The following is a 12,342-nucleotide window of genomic DNA, read 5'->3' as shown; positions in this document are numbered from 1 at the left end:
GCCTAGCCCGATACTTCTGGTATCAGGAAGCCGGCAGCGGGTCATTACGTGCTGCCCGGCTTCCTGATTGGCTGAACCGGCTCTAGGCTCTCTCGTCACTTGTGCTGGAAAATGCGCGTTTGCTGTGTTTTTGCACGCATTTGCTCATTTACATCAATGAGCTACAATCTGCTCAGAAAAACAAGCAACTTGATTTATTTGCATAAACGCACATAAAAACGAGCAAAAAGCGCTCAAACACGTGCATCAAAAACACGTAAAAACGCTGTTGCAGATGTTTCATTTAACCCTTCCACTGCCAAGCCCTCAGGAACATTTTGCACCTCAACTGGCCAAACCATTTTTGCAATTTTTCCCATTGATTTGATTCTCAACTGCTCCATTGCTAGCGTTTTGTAAAAGACCCCCCCAAACCATATATTTTCTGAAAGCGCAGGACCGGTAGAATAAAAATATGGTGCTACAAAATTTGTAGGCCCTGCCATAATTGCGCAAATGTTTCTCAAATCAATATTAAACCCGGAATTTTTGCCTTGCCAGCCGCTGATGACCGCTATTAATTTAAAGGGGACCGTCCGGGGAACAGTTCTGATATAAGAACTTATAGCAGAATTGTAAATGCCACCGACGTAAGGCATACTGACCTGGCTGTTTGGGAACAGTTTTGTTCTGCCGTATGCCTTACGTCGGTGGCAGGGAAAGCGTTAAAGGTCTATCAAAAACAAAAAAGCTGTTTCTATATTTAACTCCTATCTCTTAGCAGTGCCGCAGTCCTTAATTTGAAGTATGGCTTGTTATCAATGAACAGGAATCCTCTGAGTGTTCCTGTTCATTGATAACATGAGAACATTGTTTACTATAACTACAATTATGAATGAATGGGGGTGATGTAGATCACTCCCATTCATTAATAATTGAGGATATAGTTAACATACCATATGCTGAATTATGTACACACACTCAGCGATCACTCATCGCTGAGTGTGTGTACCTTGCTTTTCTCTCTGACACGCTGTCACAGGAGGCTGATCGAGCGGTGTAGAGAGGAAAGCCCAGCCCCCTGTGACAGCGTTGTCTCCGCCCCCACACCGCTCTGCCGGATTGTGATAGGCGGCTGAGCGGTGTGGGAGGAGAGACGCCGGACGCTCGCAGCGCTCTCGTCTGCAGCGCTCGGCCGGCTGTCACTTTCTTTTCTCCCCGCTGGAACAGCGTCCAGCGGGGAGAAAAGAGACCAGGGATGCGCCGATGTATCGGCCGAAACATGGCTCTTTCGGCATTATGCCAAAAGTGCCATTTTCGGCCGATATGTTTCGGCACCGATATATCGGTGCATCCCTAGAATTCAGAGTTTCTTATTAAAACACTGAGAGTGATTAGGAGTTCCTAGTATGGAGGCAGGACCTCTGGCTTGGCCTTTTGAAATTCCTCAGTAGTTGCACTGGAATGATCATACTATTTGCACAATTGGCAACATGTATTATTTTGGAAAAACTGGATTTTCACTTTAAGATTTTGCTTTTCTACGTTGATTAAGTATATTTTTTATATTAAATAATCAAATGTGTTTTGTCTCTCCCCAGTCTGCTGAGTTTGGAGTTGTGCCAATATCATTAAGCCATGCTCGAGATGCTTTCTTATTTGGCCGACTAGTGGAAAATCTGCTGACACATGTGAAAGATCAATGTAGGTCACCTAAAATTTCATAAACCAGTGAAAATCTTTTTTGTAGTTGCAACTAATGACTAAATTGGCTAAGAAATGGGTATATTTTATTTTTAGCTGATGTGCTCTCCAGCTTCAAGAACACTGTTAAGAACTGTCTTTTGAACCCTGAACCAGAGCTCCGACCTGCCCTGTCTACTTTACTCTCTCATGACTATTTTAGGTATGTAACTTACAGTATAAAGCAGATATTTTTGAGGGAGTGCAACAATTTCTTTATTTTTTGATGGGCATGTTAAAGAATACCTCGAGCAAAAAAATACTTAACTATGCACTCCCATGGGTTTTTGGTCTAGATGCAAAAATAACTTTCTCCTTCAGGTCCCTCCTCTGCTGATTGACAGCAGGCAGTTGGCGGGTGCAGTAGCCACCTGCTATTGGCTATAGCAATTTGAAATATCCAATAGCAGGCTGGCTACTGCTCCCAGCAATAAAGTAAAAAAAAGTTTAAACAATAAAGTTAAACTAAAATTAGGAAAAAAAATGTTTTTGGTGTGTTTTAATTTAAATAAAAGGTTAGAGGTTAGTTATTATATTGGCTTAGAATTTTACAATTCATATTTTAAATCAATGAAACTAATTCAAATGACTAATATAATGCAATTATTAAAATATATATTAGTGGGAAAATTCATTTTCAGTTGCGGCCTGACAAATTTTGCTGCAGGAGGTGCGTTGTGGTGCCATTCATTTCTATGGATCCCAAATGCACCTCTCGTCCACAGTGTGATCATCTGCACTGGAACGCATTGTACTGCAATGCCCTGCGTTCCAGTGCAGTGCGATTTCAAAAAAAAAATGTGCATATCGTTTCATTCTGAAATAAACTCTGTAACCCTGCATTTATGTATTTTATATGAAATAAATGGCGGTATTAATTTTTAATTTTTTTTTCTACAATCAAAGATAATAATCGGCTACCTAATCGATTAATTAGGAAAATAATCATTAGCTGCAGCCCTAGTCCTATTGGTCATCTTGTCCAATAACCGTTATTGCCCGAGAAGACGCCAAAGTACAGTCCATCGCTGCCTCGGAGGAGGAGATAGGCTGGTGGAAGCGCTGCAAGCCAGCCACCTGCGAAGATCGGATGCGTGTAACTTTATTTTGCGCCTAGACCAAAACGAGCACTTATCCCTTGCAGTGCGGGGGTAGTCCCACTGCACGGGTTAAGAAACAAGAACTTAAAGACTTAAAGTTCTTCTTTAACCTCCCTGGCGGTAATCCCGAGTCTGGCTCGGGGTGAATTTTCAATGCTAGGAGCGGTAACCCCGAGCCAGACTCGGGGTTGCAGAGAAAAGTGACACTCACCTTGTCCCTGCGAGCCCACGGCGTCCTCTGCTGTACGCGGCCCGAAAATGAAACTAAAAGCCGGCATCTGACTTTTAGTTTCGTTTTTGGGCGTCACAGCCGGTTGGAAATTCAAAAGTGAAAAGTTGCAATATACACAGAATACACACAACACAATGTAATCTGCTATGATTACTAAGAACTACAGGCCTACAATATAAACAACAAATTTCCATGCAAAAAATTGTACCGCTTTTGGTACAAAATTCCTGACATAATCATACCGCCAGGGAGGTTAAGTACATAAAGAGTTGAAAGATGACCATAAGCCAAAATGTTGGTTTTGGTTGATATTGAGCTATTTGAATAATTTAAAACAACTTCCCTAGCAGCTTGTCCAATATGCTCCTACAATTTAATTTGCAGGAATTGGAAGAAAAAAAATAATACAAAAACCTCATCAACACATAGCTATCTTGCTATGTGGATGCCAGTCTGTATGCTTAGGATGGTGGGCTGGTAGCCACAAAGAGAGGCTTTAAGTGTGTGCCAGTCTGTATCCCTTTAATAAACAAAAACTAAGGGAACAAAAAAGCCACATTCCTGGTCTCATGTCAAATATCAAGAACTGCTTATTTATCTGGACATCCCCATCCTTGAATTAGCCCTGATCTAGGTTGGATATTGAGCCTGGCTGATTGGTTTTCATATGTCTTGCATATTTCCTGCCCTCATATTTACCACAATTCAAGTAAAAAAAAAAAAGGTTTATGAAGTGAAAAAATGAAATATATTTAACTGTGCTTCTCCATTACGTGGTGAGGTACAGAAATGTAGAGGATGGATTGGGCTTGTGCATCTGGTAACCTGCTGCATATTCCTGCCTAACAGCTTTATATATAAACACACACACACCACCCCCCAACTATCCTTTCATCTCTACGAGTACCTTAATGATGATGATGATGATGATAATGAGAGAAACCAAGGATTCATTTTAGAGATATAAGCCTTTTCTTATTTGCTATGGTATTCTGTTAAATGAACAGACAAAAACCTTGGCATACTAATAAAGTGTGTGTCAAAAGAAAGGCATATTTTTAGCATCCTCTGAGGTTTGTGTGTGTGTATATTTGTAAAACATTTTTTTTTTAACTTTAAATAGGAATGATTTTGTGGAAATTGTCAACTTCCTGGAAAGTTTAACTGTAAAAAGTGAAGATGAAAAGAATGAATTTTTCAAGTGAGTACAAGTGGAAATGGTTGAGGTTATAGTTGTATGCTTTATAAGTATATAAAAACATATTGTATGATGTATTTTCATTTCTAGGCATCAATGCCTCACCCTTAAGAATAACTGTACTTTTCAGTAGTTATCTGATCCCAGTAACCCCTGCACCCCCTTCTTCCCAAGTCTGCCACCCTCCAGTCAACAATCTATCACTGTGGTGCTGCTGGGGGCTTTAACAGCCTCTCCGTGAAAGGTATCCCAGCCTTGCCCTGCATGCACAGTAGATTCCATATTCATTCCTATGGTAAGTCAGTCACCTTTTTGGCCTCAATGGTCATTTATTTCTCTCACTTCCAGTTGTGTCCAGCAGTCAGAAAGTAAAGGGAATTCTTCTCAATAGAACATAGATCAGAAAAAAAGATTGTTTTTTCATCCTTCCTTACTTTTTTCAAAACTAAAAAAAAAGGTAGGGATTTAGATATATTTTAAGTTGGATATACTTTAAGAAGCCGACACCTCCCATTGCCTACACACCTGATTTCCGCCAGAGTTTCTTTTAAAGGCAGATCTACCCAAAACTTGTAATATAGTCTTCTGTAATTACTAAAAGTTTAATCATATTAGAATGTTTTGCTTCTCTATGCTTTGACCATTACAAGGCCAAATGATGGTGTTGCACTTACTCTAGTAATTATTTGTAATGTGCAACAGATATTTGGAGAGTTTAGGTGTAAGTGACACTTTCTTTAACTGGGTGAAGAAGCAATCTTGCTGCTATTGTCTTTTGTGAATGTAAACTTAGTGCTATAAATCTGGTACTGTTAATGGTTTGGGCTTTTTAATTCTGAAACCAAGTAAAAAGTAGAGGTTTTGGTCATCCATTCTAAACACAGGGCTTCTGCTGATCCTGGGAGAAGAGTCGTGCCAGCAATAGGGAAGGGAAAGTTAACTGATTGCTGGTTAGGCAAGGTAGAGGGGTTGAGGGTGTTGTTGACTGTAAAGGAAGTGAAGGAATAGCTGAAGGGGACTTAAACCCTCATTCATCCCTCAAGCCTTTGCTGTGCTAAGTTGTAAGTTGGGGAAAAAAATATATAACCATTAATTTACCCCTGATCCAATATCAGCTTGGTTACAGGTCCTAGCTGTGGCAAGGTGAGGGCTGATCACATGGGCACTAACCAGCCAGTAAGTGGCTCTGCCTGAACACATTCGTCAGCTTACTAGCTGATCAAAGCACATGATCTTTGGGCAGGAACTGTAGATGTTGGTACCTTTTTTTTCACAGCTTGTCATTTAGTACAAAAGGAGACTTGTACAAGTCCATTGTTTTTCTTCAAACAGTGCAGTTTTATTGTGTCTAACATTAAGCAATGTTTTTAGAATATTTCTCACAGGTGTATAAATACATTAAAATTTGCAGTATATTTTTGGTCTTGTATAGGTTCCTTTTGGACCGAGTGTCAACTTTGCCGGAAGAGCTCATCTCCTCCCGATTGGTCCCTCTGTTGCTAAAGCCATTTGTGTTTGCTGAGCCTATGGCAGTAAAGAGCTTTCTGCCCCATCTTCTGAGACCAAAAAGAGGTAATTTTAATTATTATGAACATACCTCCAAAGGACCTCAATTTAGCAGAATTGTCAGAATGTTCCAATACCAAAATGAGCATGGCTGTAGGAGTGGCCTGGTTAAATTTGGTTAAAACTAAAGTGTGTTTTGGCAGCTAGTGTTTATTAGCTTACATTGCATTTCCACTTTTGCAGCCCAAATTCCGATAACACCTTTTTTATTTTTTACTTGTTCAAATTTTCATAGCATAACTGTCTGTCCTTTCAAAGGTATAAAGATCCCAAGGTTTGGGTGGTACACTGTATATTAATGCACGTTTAAAAAACTGTCTCACAGTTTGTCCCTTCTCTCCACACTGCCATCTTTTCAAAGCAGTAGAAGCTGCCTGTACAATTCTGCTTCAAATAAACAATGAAGGAATATTTTTTGTTCACTGCCTAATTGTTCCAGTGTATCTAAATGCATTAGCAAAATTGGTGTTTCCCATGCAACTGATAACTCTGTGCACATTCTATTTCAAAAACACAATTTCTTTATTCCTACTAATATATATCACATTTTAATACAGATATTATGGGAAGAAACCGTGAAGATTGTCTCCTGTCCCCACCTCACTTCCAGACCAGAGTCATCCCAGTGTTGATGAAAATGTTTGAAGTTCATGAAGAACATGTTCGAGTGGTGCTTCTAACCCATATTGATGCTTATGGAGAACTTTTTACTTTAAAAGAACTAAAAGATATTATCCTTCCACAAGTAAGATGGATATTTTATTACAAGAATGCATAAACATATGCTGGCGACGTACACTGTACGTCGTCAGTCACGAAGGGGTTAATGTATTTAAATCAAATAAGGTTTTAGTGAAGTGAATATGAAATGTTGCATATTAATATTTTGCATTCTTTTTTGAGGCAGCAGGTGGAACTTAGGCTCATTTTCATGTTTTACAGGCTCTTCCTTTTCTGCTTTTAATGTAAAGCCCGTTCTTTACAGATCACGATAGCTCAAGTTGAAATGTATGCACAAGTGAATTAGGCAGTAATTCAAAACTGTGCATCTGACAATAAAACCGCTTGACTCATTGCAGAGAAGGATCCCATACTGTACAGCTCATTATGAAGTTTGCTAAACCAGAGTCTGCAGTGCTTTTTCAATGTACCCCATAGAGTTTATGGAAAACTTTTTTCATGTAGAATTATCTGGGTCTCTCTCTCTTTCTCTCTTTCCCTTTCTCTCTCTTTCTCTCTTTTTTTCTTTTCCTTATATTATGCACCCTGGGGCAATACATGTGTGCTTAGCTACACACCTCTATATTCAGAAGGAAAAATTAATTGCTGGGGCCAGCATTGGTTAACTCTTGTTCTTTTCATTAGGTTCTCTTGGGTTTACGTGACACTAGTGATTTGCTGGTGGCAGTAACCTTACGTGGCTTGGCTGCTTTGGTGTGTTTACTTGGACCAGAAGTGGTTGTGGGAGGAGGAAGAGTGAAGATCTTCAAAAGTACAACCCCAGGGTTTACGAAAGTGGCAGATACAACACCAGAAGGTAGCTAAATAAAAAAAATGTCATCTTTTTTCTGTTTGTCATTTGTGTTCACCCACTCTTGATGTATGCATAGAGGAAAGCTTGAAGATGGATTTTGTGTTTTATGCAGTTGTAACACACATTATTAATTTGAGCGCCAGATGCAATTTGAAAACGGCACTGGGACTACACTTGTTTTCCCCAGTGACATTTTAAAATCTCCAACTGTAACAGGTCCTGCCCGGTGTTTGTCGTAGTCAATTGCTGTCGGTAATCCAGTAGTAATCCCAGGAGCTTAACTGATTAGCTGCGGTGCTTGTGATGCTGATACAGAGTGTTCAATTAGAGTGCTTTTTTGCACATTGGAACACTGTATTTTTATATTGTGTTTTAAAGGAAGTGCTCTGACTTCATCTATAACATCGACATCGGCAGCCATGTCTAGAGAAGGAGAACCCTGATCCTCATGCAGCAACAGATCACTGCAATAGTGGTCTAATTCTTGCTGAAACCAGTAGCTCCCAAAGCCCCAATAATTACGTTGATATGTTTAATCCAGTAAATGCAACTCTCAATCAGAGCATTCAAAGACTCATGGAAGTGTGCAGAATATCATTCACATTTGAGATAAAAGACATGTTTGTTCCGCACTCTATAAACCAGACTTGATCTTATCATAACTTTATTCCAACAATTTACAAAGACAGAATATTTTTCCTGCGTATATTGTGAAGTTAGGTTAAAATGGGAAAAACTCTTTCTGATTAAAACTTTGAAATAAAATTAGATATACTGTGTGTATGCAATATTACTGTGTAATTTACTGTGTAAAGCCCTATCTGTCCCAATAAATTAATGGTTAATATGAAAAATAGACTATGAAAGGTAAACGTTAAAGAGGAACTTTTATATATTCAAAATAACAACAAAGGCACCTTTTTAGAAATCACAATCTACAAACAGATGCTTATAGAAAATTGCCGGCTTTTTATTTTTTTGCACACCTTTTTTTTCTCCTCTTCCCCCGTGTTCGGACAGCGGTCATTTTTAACTAAGGGCAGATTACTAGATCTCCCTTTATTTCCTGGAACTCTGGCACATGTGACTAGAACATGTGACCATTCACATCTCAGTTAAGGAAAATGCCTTTCCTGAGATCTAATGAGATTACAGATGAGATTTCCCAGCAATGCGTTGCTGATTTAACCTTCCCAGGATGCAATGCTTGGACACGACCTACATCATTTGTGCCAATGTGGACCAGGAAGTGGATAAACAGAAATAGTAAGCAAGATAAAAATATGTTTGTTTAGCTAATGAATGTAAGATGATTTCATATCAGTATGCAGAGCTCTATGCTGATGTGATTTTTAGTCAAAGGGGGTAAAGGTCCAATTTAACAGGTATGGAGCCAACGCATATCTAAGAGAGAAAAATGCCCTGGGACTGAAGTGATTAAAAATTATCCACTATGGCTGATTTTTCTAAATGACAGTGATAACATGTTCCATTGGAACATGAGCCTTACTAGGTAATCTTTATGGAAAAAGAGCAAAAAGATAATGGCTTTCTACATGATAAAAAAATAACTATGCAGTTTTTGCGTCATTTTTTTTCTTCTGTCAGTTAAAGATGTTGAGTCTTGGTATGGTAATACTGCTTATCTATAACTCAGTAAATAGTTTGTGCATGACAGTTATCCTTTTTTTTAGTGATACCTTTACTGCTAGAAGTTAAGGAACCTTACCCAGCTGTCTGCTCACATCCTTACATCATCTTTAGATAATAGTGATGCAAAATAGCAACATGATTGCTATCAGATTTTTTTTTTGTGTCATGGCAAACTTTGTTTAGAAAAAGATTGCAATAGTAGATGTAATGTATATGGAAACATGTAGCACATGTAAAGTAGGTGCTATCCCATGATGGCAGCCAAAGTGGAAATAAACTTTAACTGTAAGATGTAATTTCATCTGGGAAGGCAGGTGTTAAAGGAGTTCTAAAAGTCACAGCATATACTATTCTGTTATAACATCAGCATTGTAATTGGAATACAGTACATACTATAGTTGTTTTTGATAATGCAATCAAAGCTTACTTGAAAACATTCTATCTATCTATCTATCTATCTAGATATATATAGTGAGACCTTCTGTCTGCCCATCACTTTCAACAACTCCCTGAATTCTAAGTGAGCAAAAGCCTCTCTTTCTGCTGCTTGATGTGATGCTTGGTTTCTTAAGACTTCATATTCAATCATGCATTGCTTCCAGCAAAACAATGATGGTGTTGCATTGTGGGAATATCCTGAGTTCACTTAGAGAGAGAGAGAGAGAGAGAGAAGGGGGAGGGGAGTTGAGTTTGGACCGCAGGCTTTGTAACTCAAGGAAGTACATATTTAGAGGGCTGAGTGAAATTGTGCCAAGTAAGTTTACAAACTTCTAAATCAATATGAATATTAGGAGTGGGATAGAACTTGTAGAACTGCATGTTTTGTTTATTTTTAGTTTTTGACCATAGATACCCTTTAACTCTCTTCACTGCAGGGTGCCATATTCCACTCTCGGGAAGCTCCACTTCCTAATAACACAAATCTGCCAAAAAACAGTAATTGGTTTTACCAAAGAATGCAAATTCACAGTTTTCTTTCTGCAAATGAAGTAGGACAGGACACAAGGACACATTACAGGCATATAATATACAGTGTGCTCCTGCAGATATCATAGACATTTGATATCTGGAGTTGCTGCGGGGAGAGGTGAGGTCAGCTCAGCAGGGTTGACAGGGTCAATTGGTATTTTTTTTTTTTGCACGTAGAACTCGCACAATGATCACATATAACAAACCTCTTTCAATAGTGAATTTAAAAGACCAAAAGATAAAGTTCAGTGGTTTGAGTTGAGGTTCATTTTGATTTTAGCTAAAATGTTCTTTTATTTGGAGACACCTTGTATAATTCATCTAGAAAACCTCTATTTTGGAGGCTGTTTTATTTGCCATACATTAGTAACCACTTGCAAACTGTCTATTGGAAACTCTTTATAGTATGATGATACATGACTTCGCTAGTCTTACAGATGCACATTGATTTTTATAAGGGAATACAACATGTATAATAAGTGTTCTCCTTTGTGCCAGCGGATCATATTGAAACTAGTAAATTCCATTTTTATTAAAAAATTTTATAGCATATACGCTGATCGGCCATAATATGACCACTCGCCTAATATTGAGTAGGTCCCCCTTTTGCAGACAAAGCGACCCTGACCTATCAAGGCATGGACTCCACTAGACCTTTTGAAGGTATGCTCTGGTATTTGCAACCAAGTCGTCAGTAGCAGATCCTTTAAGTCCTGTAAGTTGTGAGGAGGGGCCTCCACAGATCTGATTTATTTTTCCAGTACTTCCCACAGATGCTCAATTGGATTGAGATCTGGAGAATTTGGAGTCCAAGTCAACACCTCCAACTCCTTGTTGTGTTCATCAAACCATTCTTTAATTATTTTTGCAGTGTGGCAGGGTGCATTACCCTGCTGAAATAGGCCACTGCCATCAGGGAATACCGTGTACACAAAGGGTTGTACTTGGTCAACAACAATGTTTAGGTAGGTGGCACATATCAAAGTAACTTCCACCAGAATGGCAGGATCCAAGGATTCCTAGCAGAACATTGGCCAAAGCAGACTGGTTAGGGTGCCCATGGTGACCCGTGTCCCCCGCCAAAAGATTCTACCATGGGCACGTGAGCATCAGAACTGGACCAAGGAGCACTGCTTCCGCTGGCTTGCCTTCTTCCCATAGCGCATCATGGTGCCATCTCTTCCCCAGGTAAGTGACACAAACACACCCAATAATCCACATGCTGTAAAAGAAAATGTGATTCACTAGCTCAAGCTACCTTCTTCCGTGGTCCAGTTCTGATGCTCACATGCCCATTGTATGGGGGCCTGGTGGTGTTGGTCGGTCGAACGGGAAGCAGCAAAGGCGGCTCTCTAATTAGGAGGCTGCTGGGGCCCAGCAAGTGGAAACCTAATATGCCTCATTAGAGAGCCGCCAGCACTAGAGTTGCCACCTTTTCTTTAAGCGAAACCAAAACAATTTTTTTTGGGGGGGAGAATATGCAGGGGTGAGAGAGAGGACAGACAGCCAGGGGAGATAGCGAGGAGAGATAGCGAGCAACACATCTGCCTGAAGCAGAACCCCTGTGCCCTTTAACACTTATCTGCACACTTTTTTTTTTTCAGACACTTGCTCTGAGTTCTAGCATCCCTCCATCTCGCGCGCCTCCTCCATGCACTCAAGTTGGAACACCAGGACCCGGTGGTTGCCCTGTCCACCTGACATCGTGACATCTTGTGTTTTGGGTTTCAGCTGACCTGGAACACAGCCCATACAGGACTCAAAACCTAGACTGTCCGGGTGAATCCTGGACAGGTGGCAACCTTAGCCGGCTCCTCTGCCTGAGTGTGTTCAGTCCGGCCAGCCCGGATTGTCATCGGGCATACTGAGGCCTATTTTCAGTGGTGGACCTGGATCTGGCGCTCTAGTAGCCCTTATATTAATGCAGCCCTGGATGTGACCATGTTTCATGTTATGCCCTCAATATGAGTGTTATGATGTATGCTGGTTCTCTGTGAATATGCTTTCAGGGGTCCACATGGCTTTTAAAGAGATGTAGAAAAAAAATTAAAATCTAACATAGCATTTTCATGTGGCTAAACTGCCGCCTCTGAATATATATGCAGGCAGGTTTGAGACCAAGATGAATTATAATTGCCATCCCTTGATTCTTTCAAATCTGAAGGGGTTGTGCTTCTTTCATTTATCTACTAGATGTTGTGTATACAGTATAGCAAGTATGTGATCATCGGCATCAGTGGAAAAAAAACTCTTCACGACAGATGCTGGAGTAGCCTGAAAATCTTTCTCCATCTTTCCAGAGAGAAACAATGACTTGCATGTTGGCAATTGTTACAGTTGTCAAGTTTGCTTGGAGATTATTTGCATA

General features: G+C 39.8%; 1 protein-coding gene across 1 annotated transcript in view; it reads left to right on the top strand.

Annotated features, from left to right (window-relative positions):
* Positions 1 to 12,342, top strand: part of SCYL3 (SCY1 like pseudokinase 3) — a gene marked incomplete at its 3' end in the record, with an annotated part of 46,335 nt that overhangs the window by 18,154 nt on the left and 15,839 nt on the right. The window contains exons 4-9 of the mRNA XM_018564703.1: positions 1,581 to 1,683; positions 1,780 to 1,885; positions 4,178 to 4,255; positions 5,685 to 5,824; positions 6,376 to 6,563; positions 7,184 to 7,355. Coding sequence (XP_018420205.1) covers positions 1,581 to 1,683; positions 1,780 to 1,885; positions 4,178 to 4,255; positions 5,685 to 5,824; positions 6,376 to 6,563; positions 7,184 to 7,355 — 787 coding nt within the window. The remainder of the gene's footprint in view (positions 1 to 1,580; positions 1,684 to 1,779; positions 1,886 to 4,177; positions 4,256 to 5,684; positions 5,825 to 6,375; positions 6,564 to 7,183; positions 7,356 to 12,342) is intronic.

Source organism: Nanorana parkeri, unplaced genomic scaffold (genome assembly GCF_000935625.1).
Source record: "Nanorana parkeri isolate BGI_ZX_2015 unplaced genomic scaffold, ASM93562v1 scaffold774, whole genome shotgun sequence".
In the NCBI taxonomy this organism is placed as follows: Eukaryota; Metazoa; Chordata; class Amphibia; order Anura; family Dicroglossidae; genus Nanorana; species Nanorana parkeri.
The sequence above is the reverse complement of the archived record's forward strand: the minus strand, read 5'-3'. Positions and strand labels throughout refer to the sequence as shown.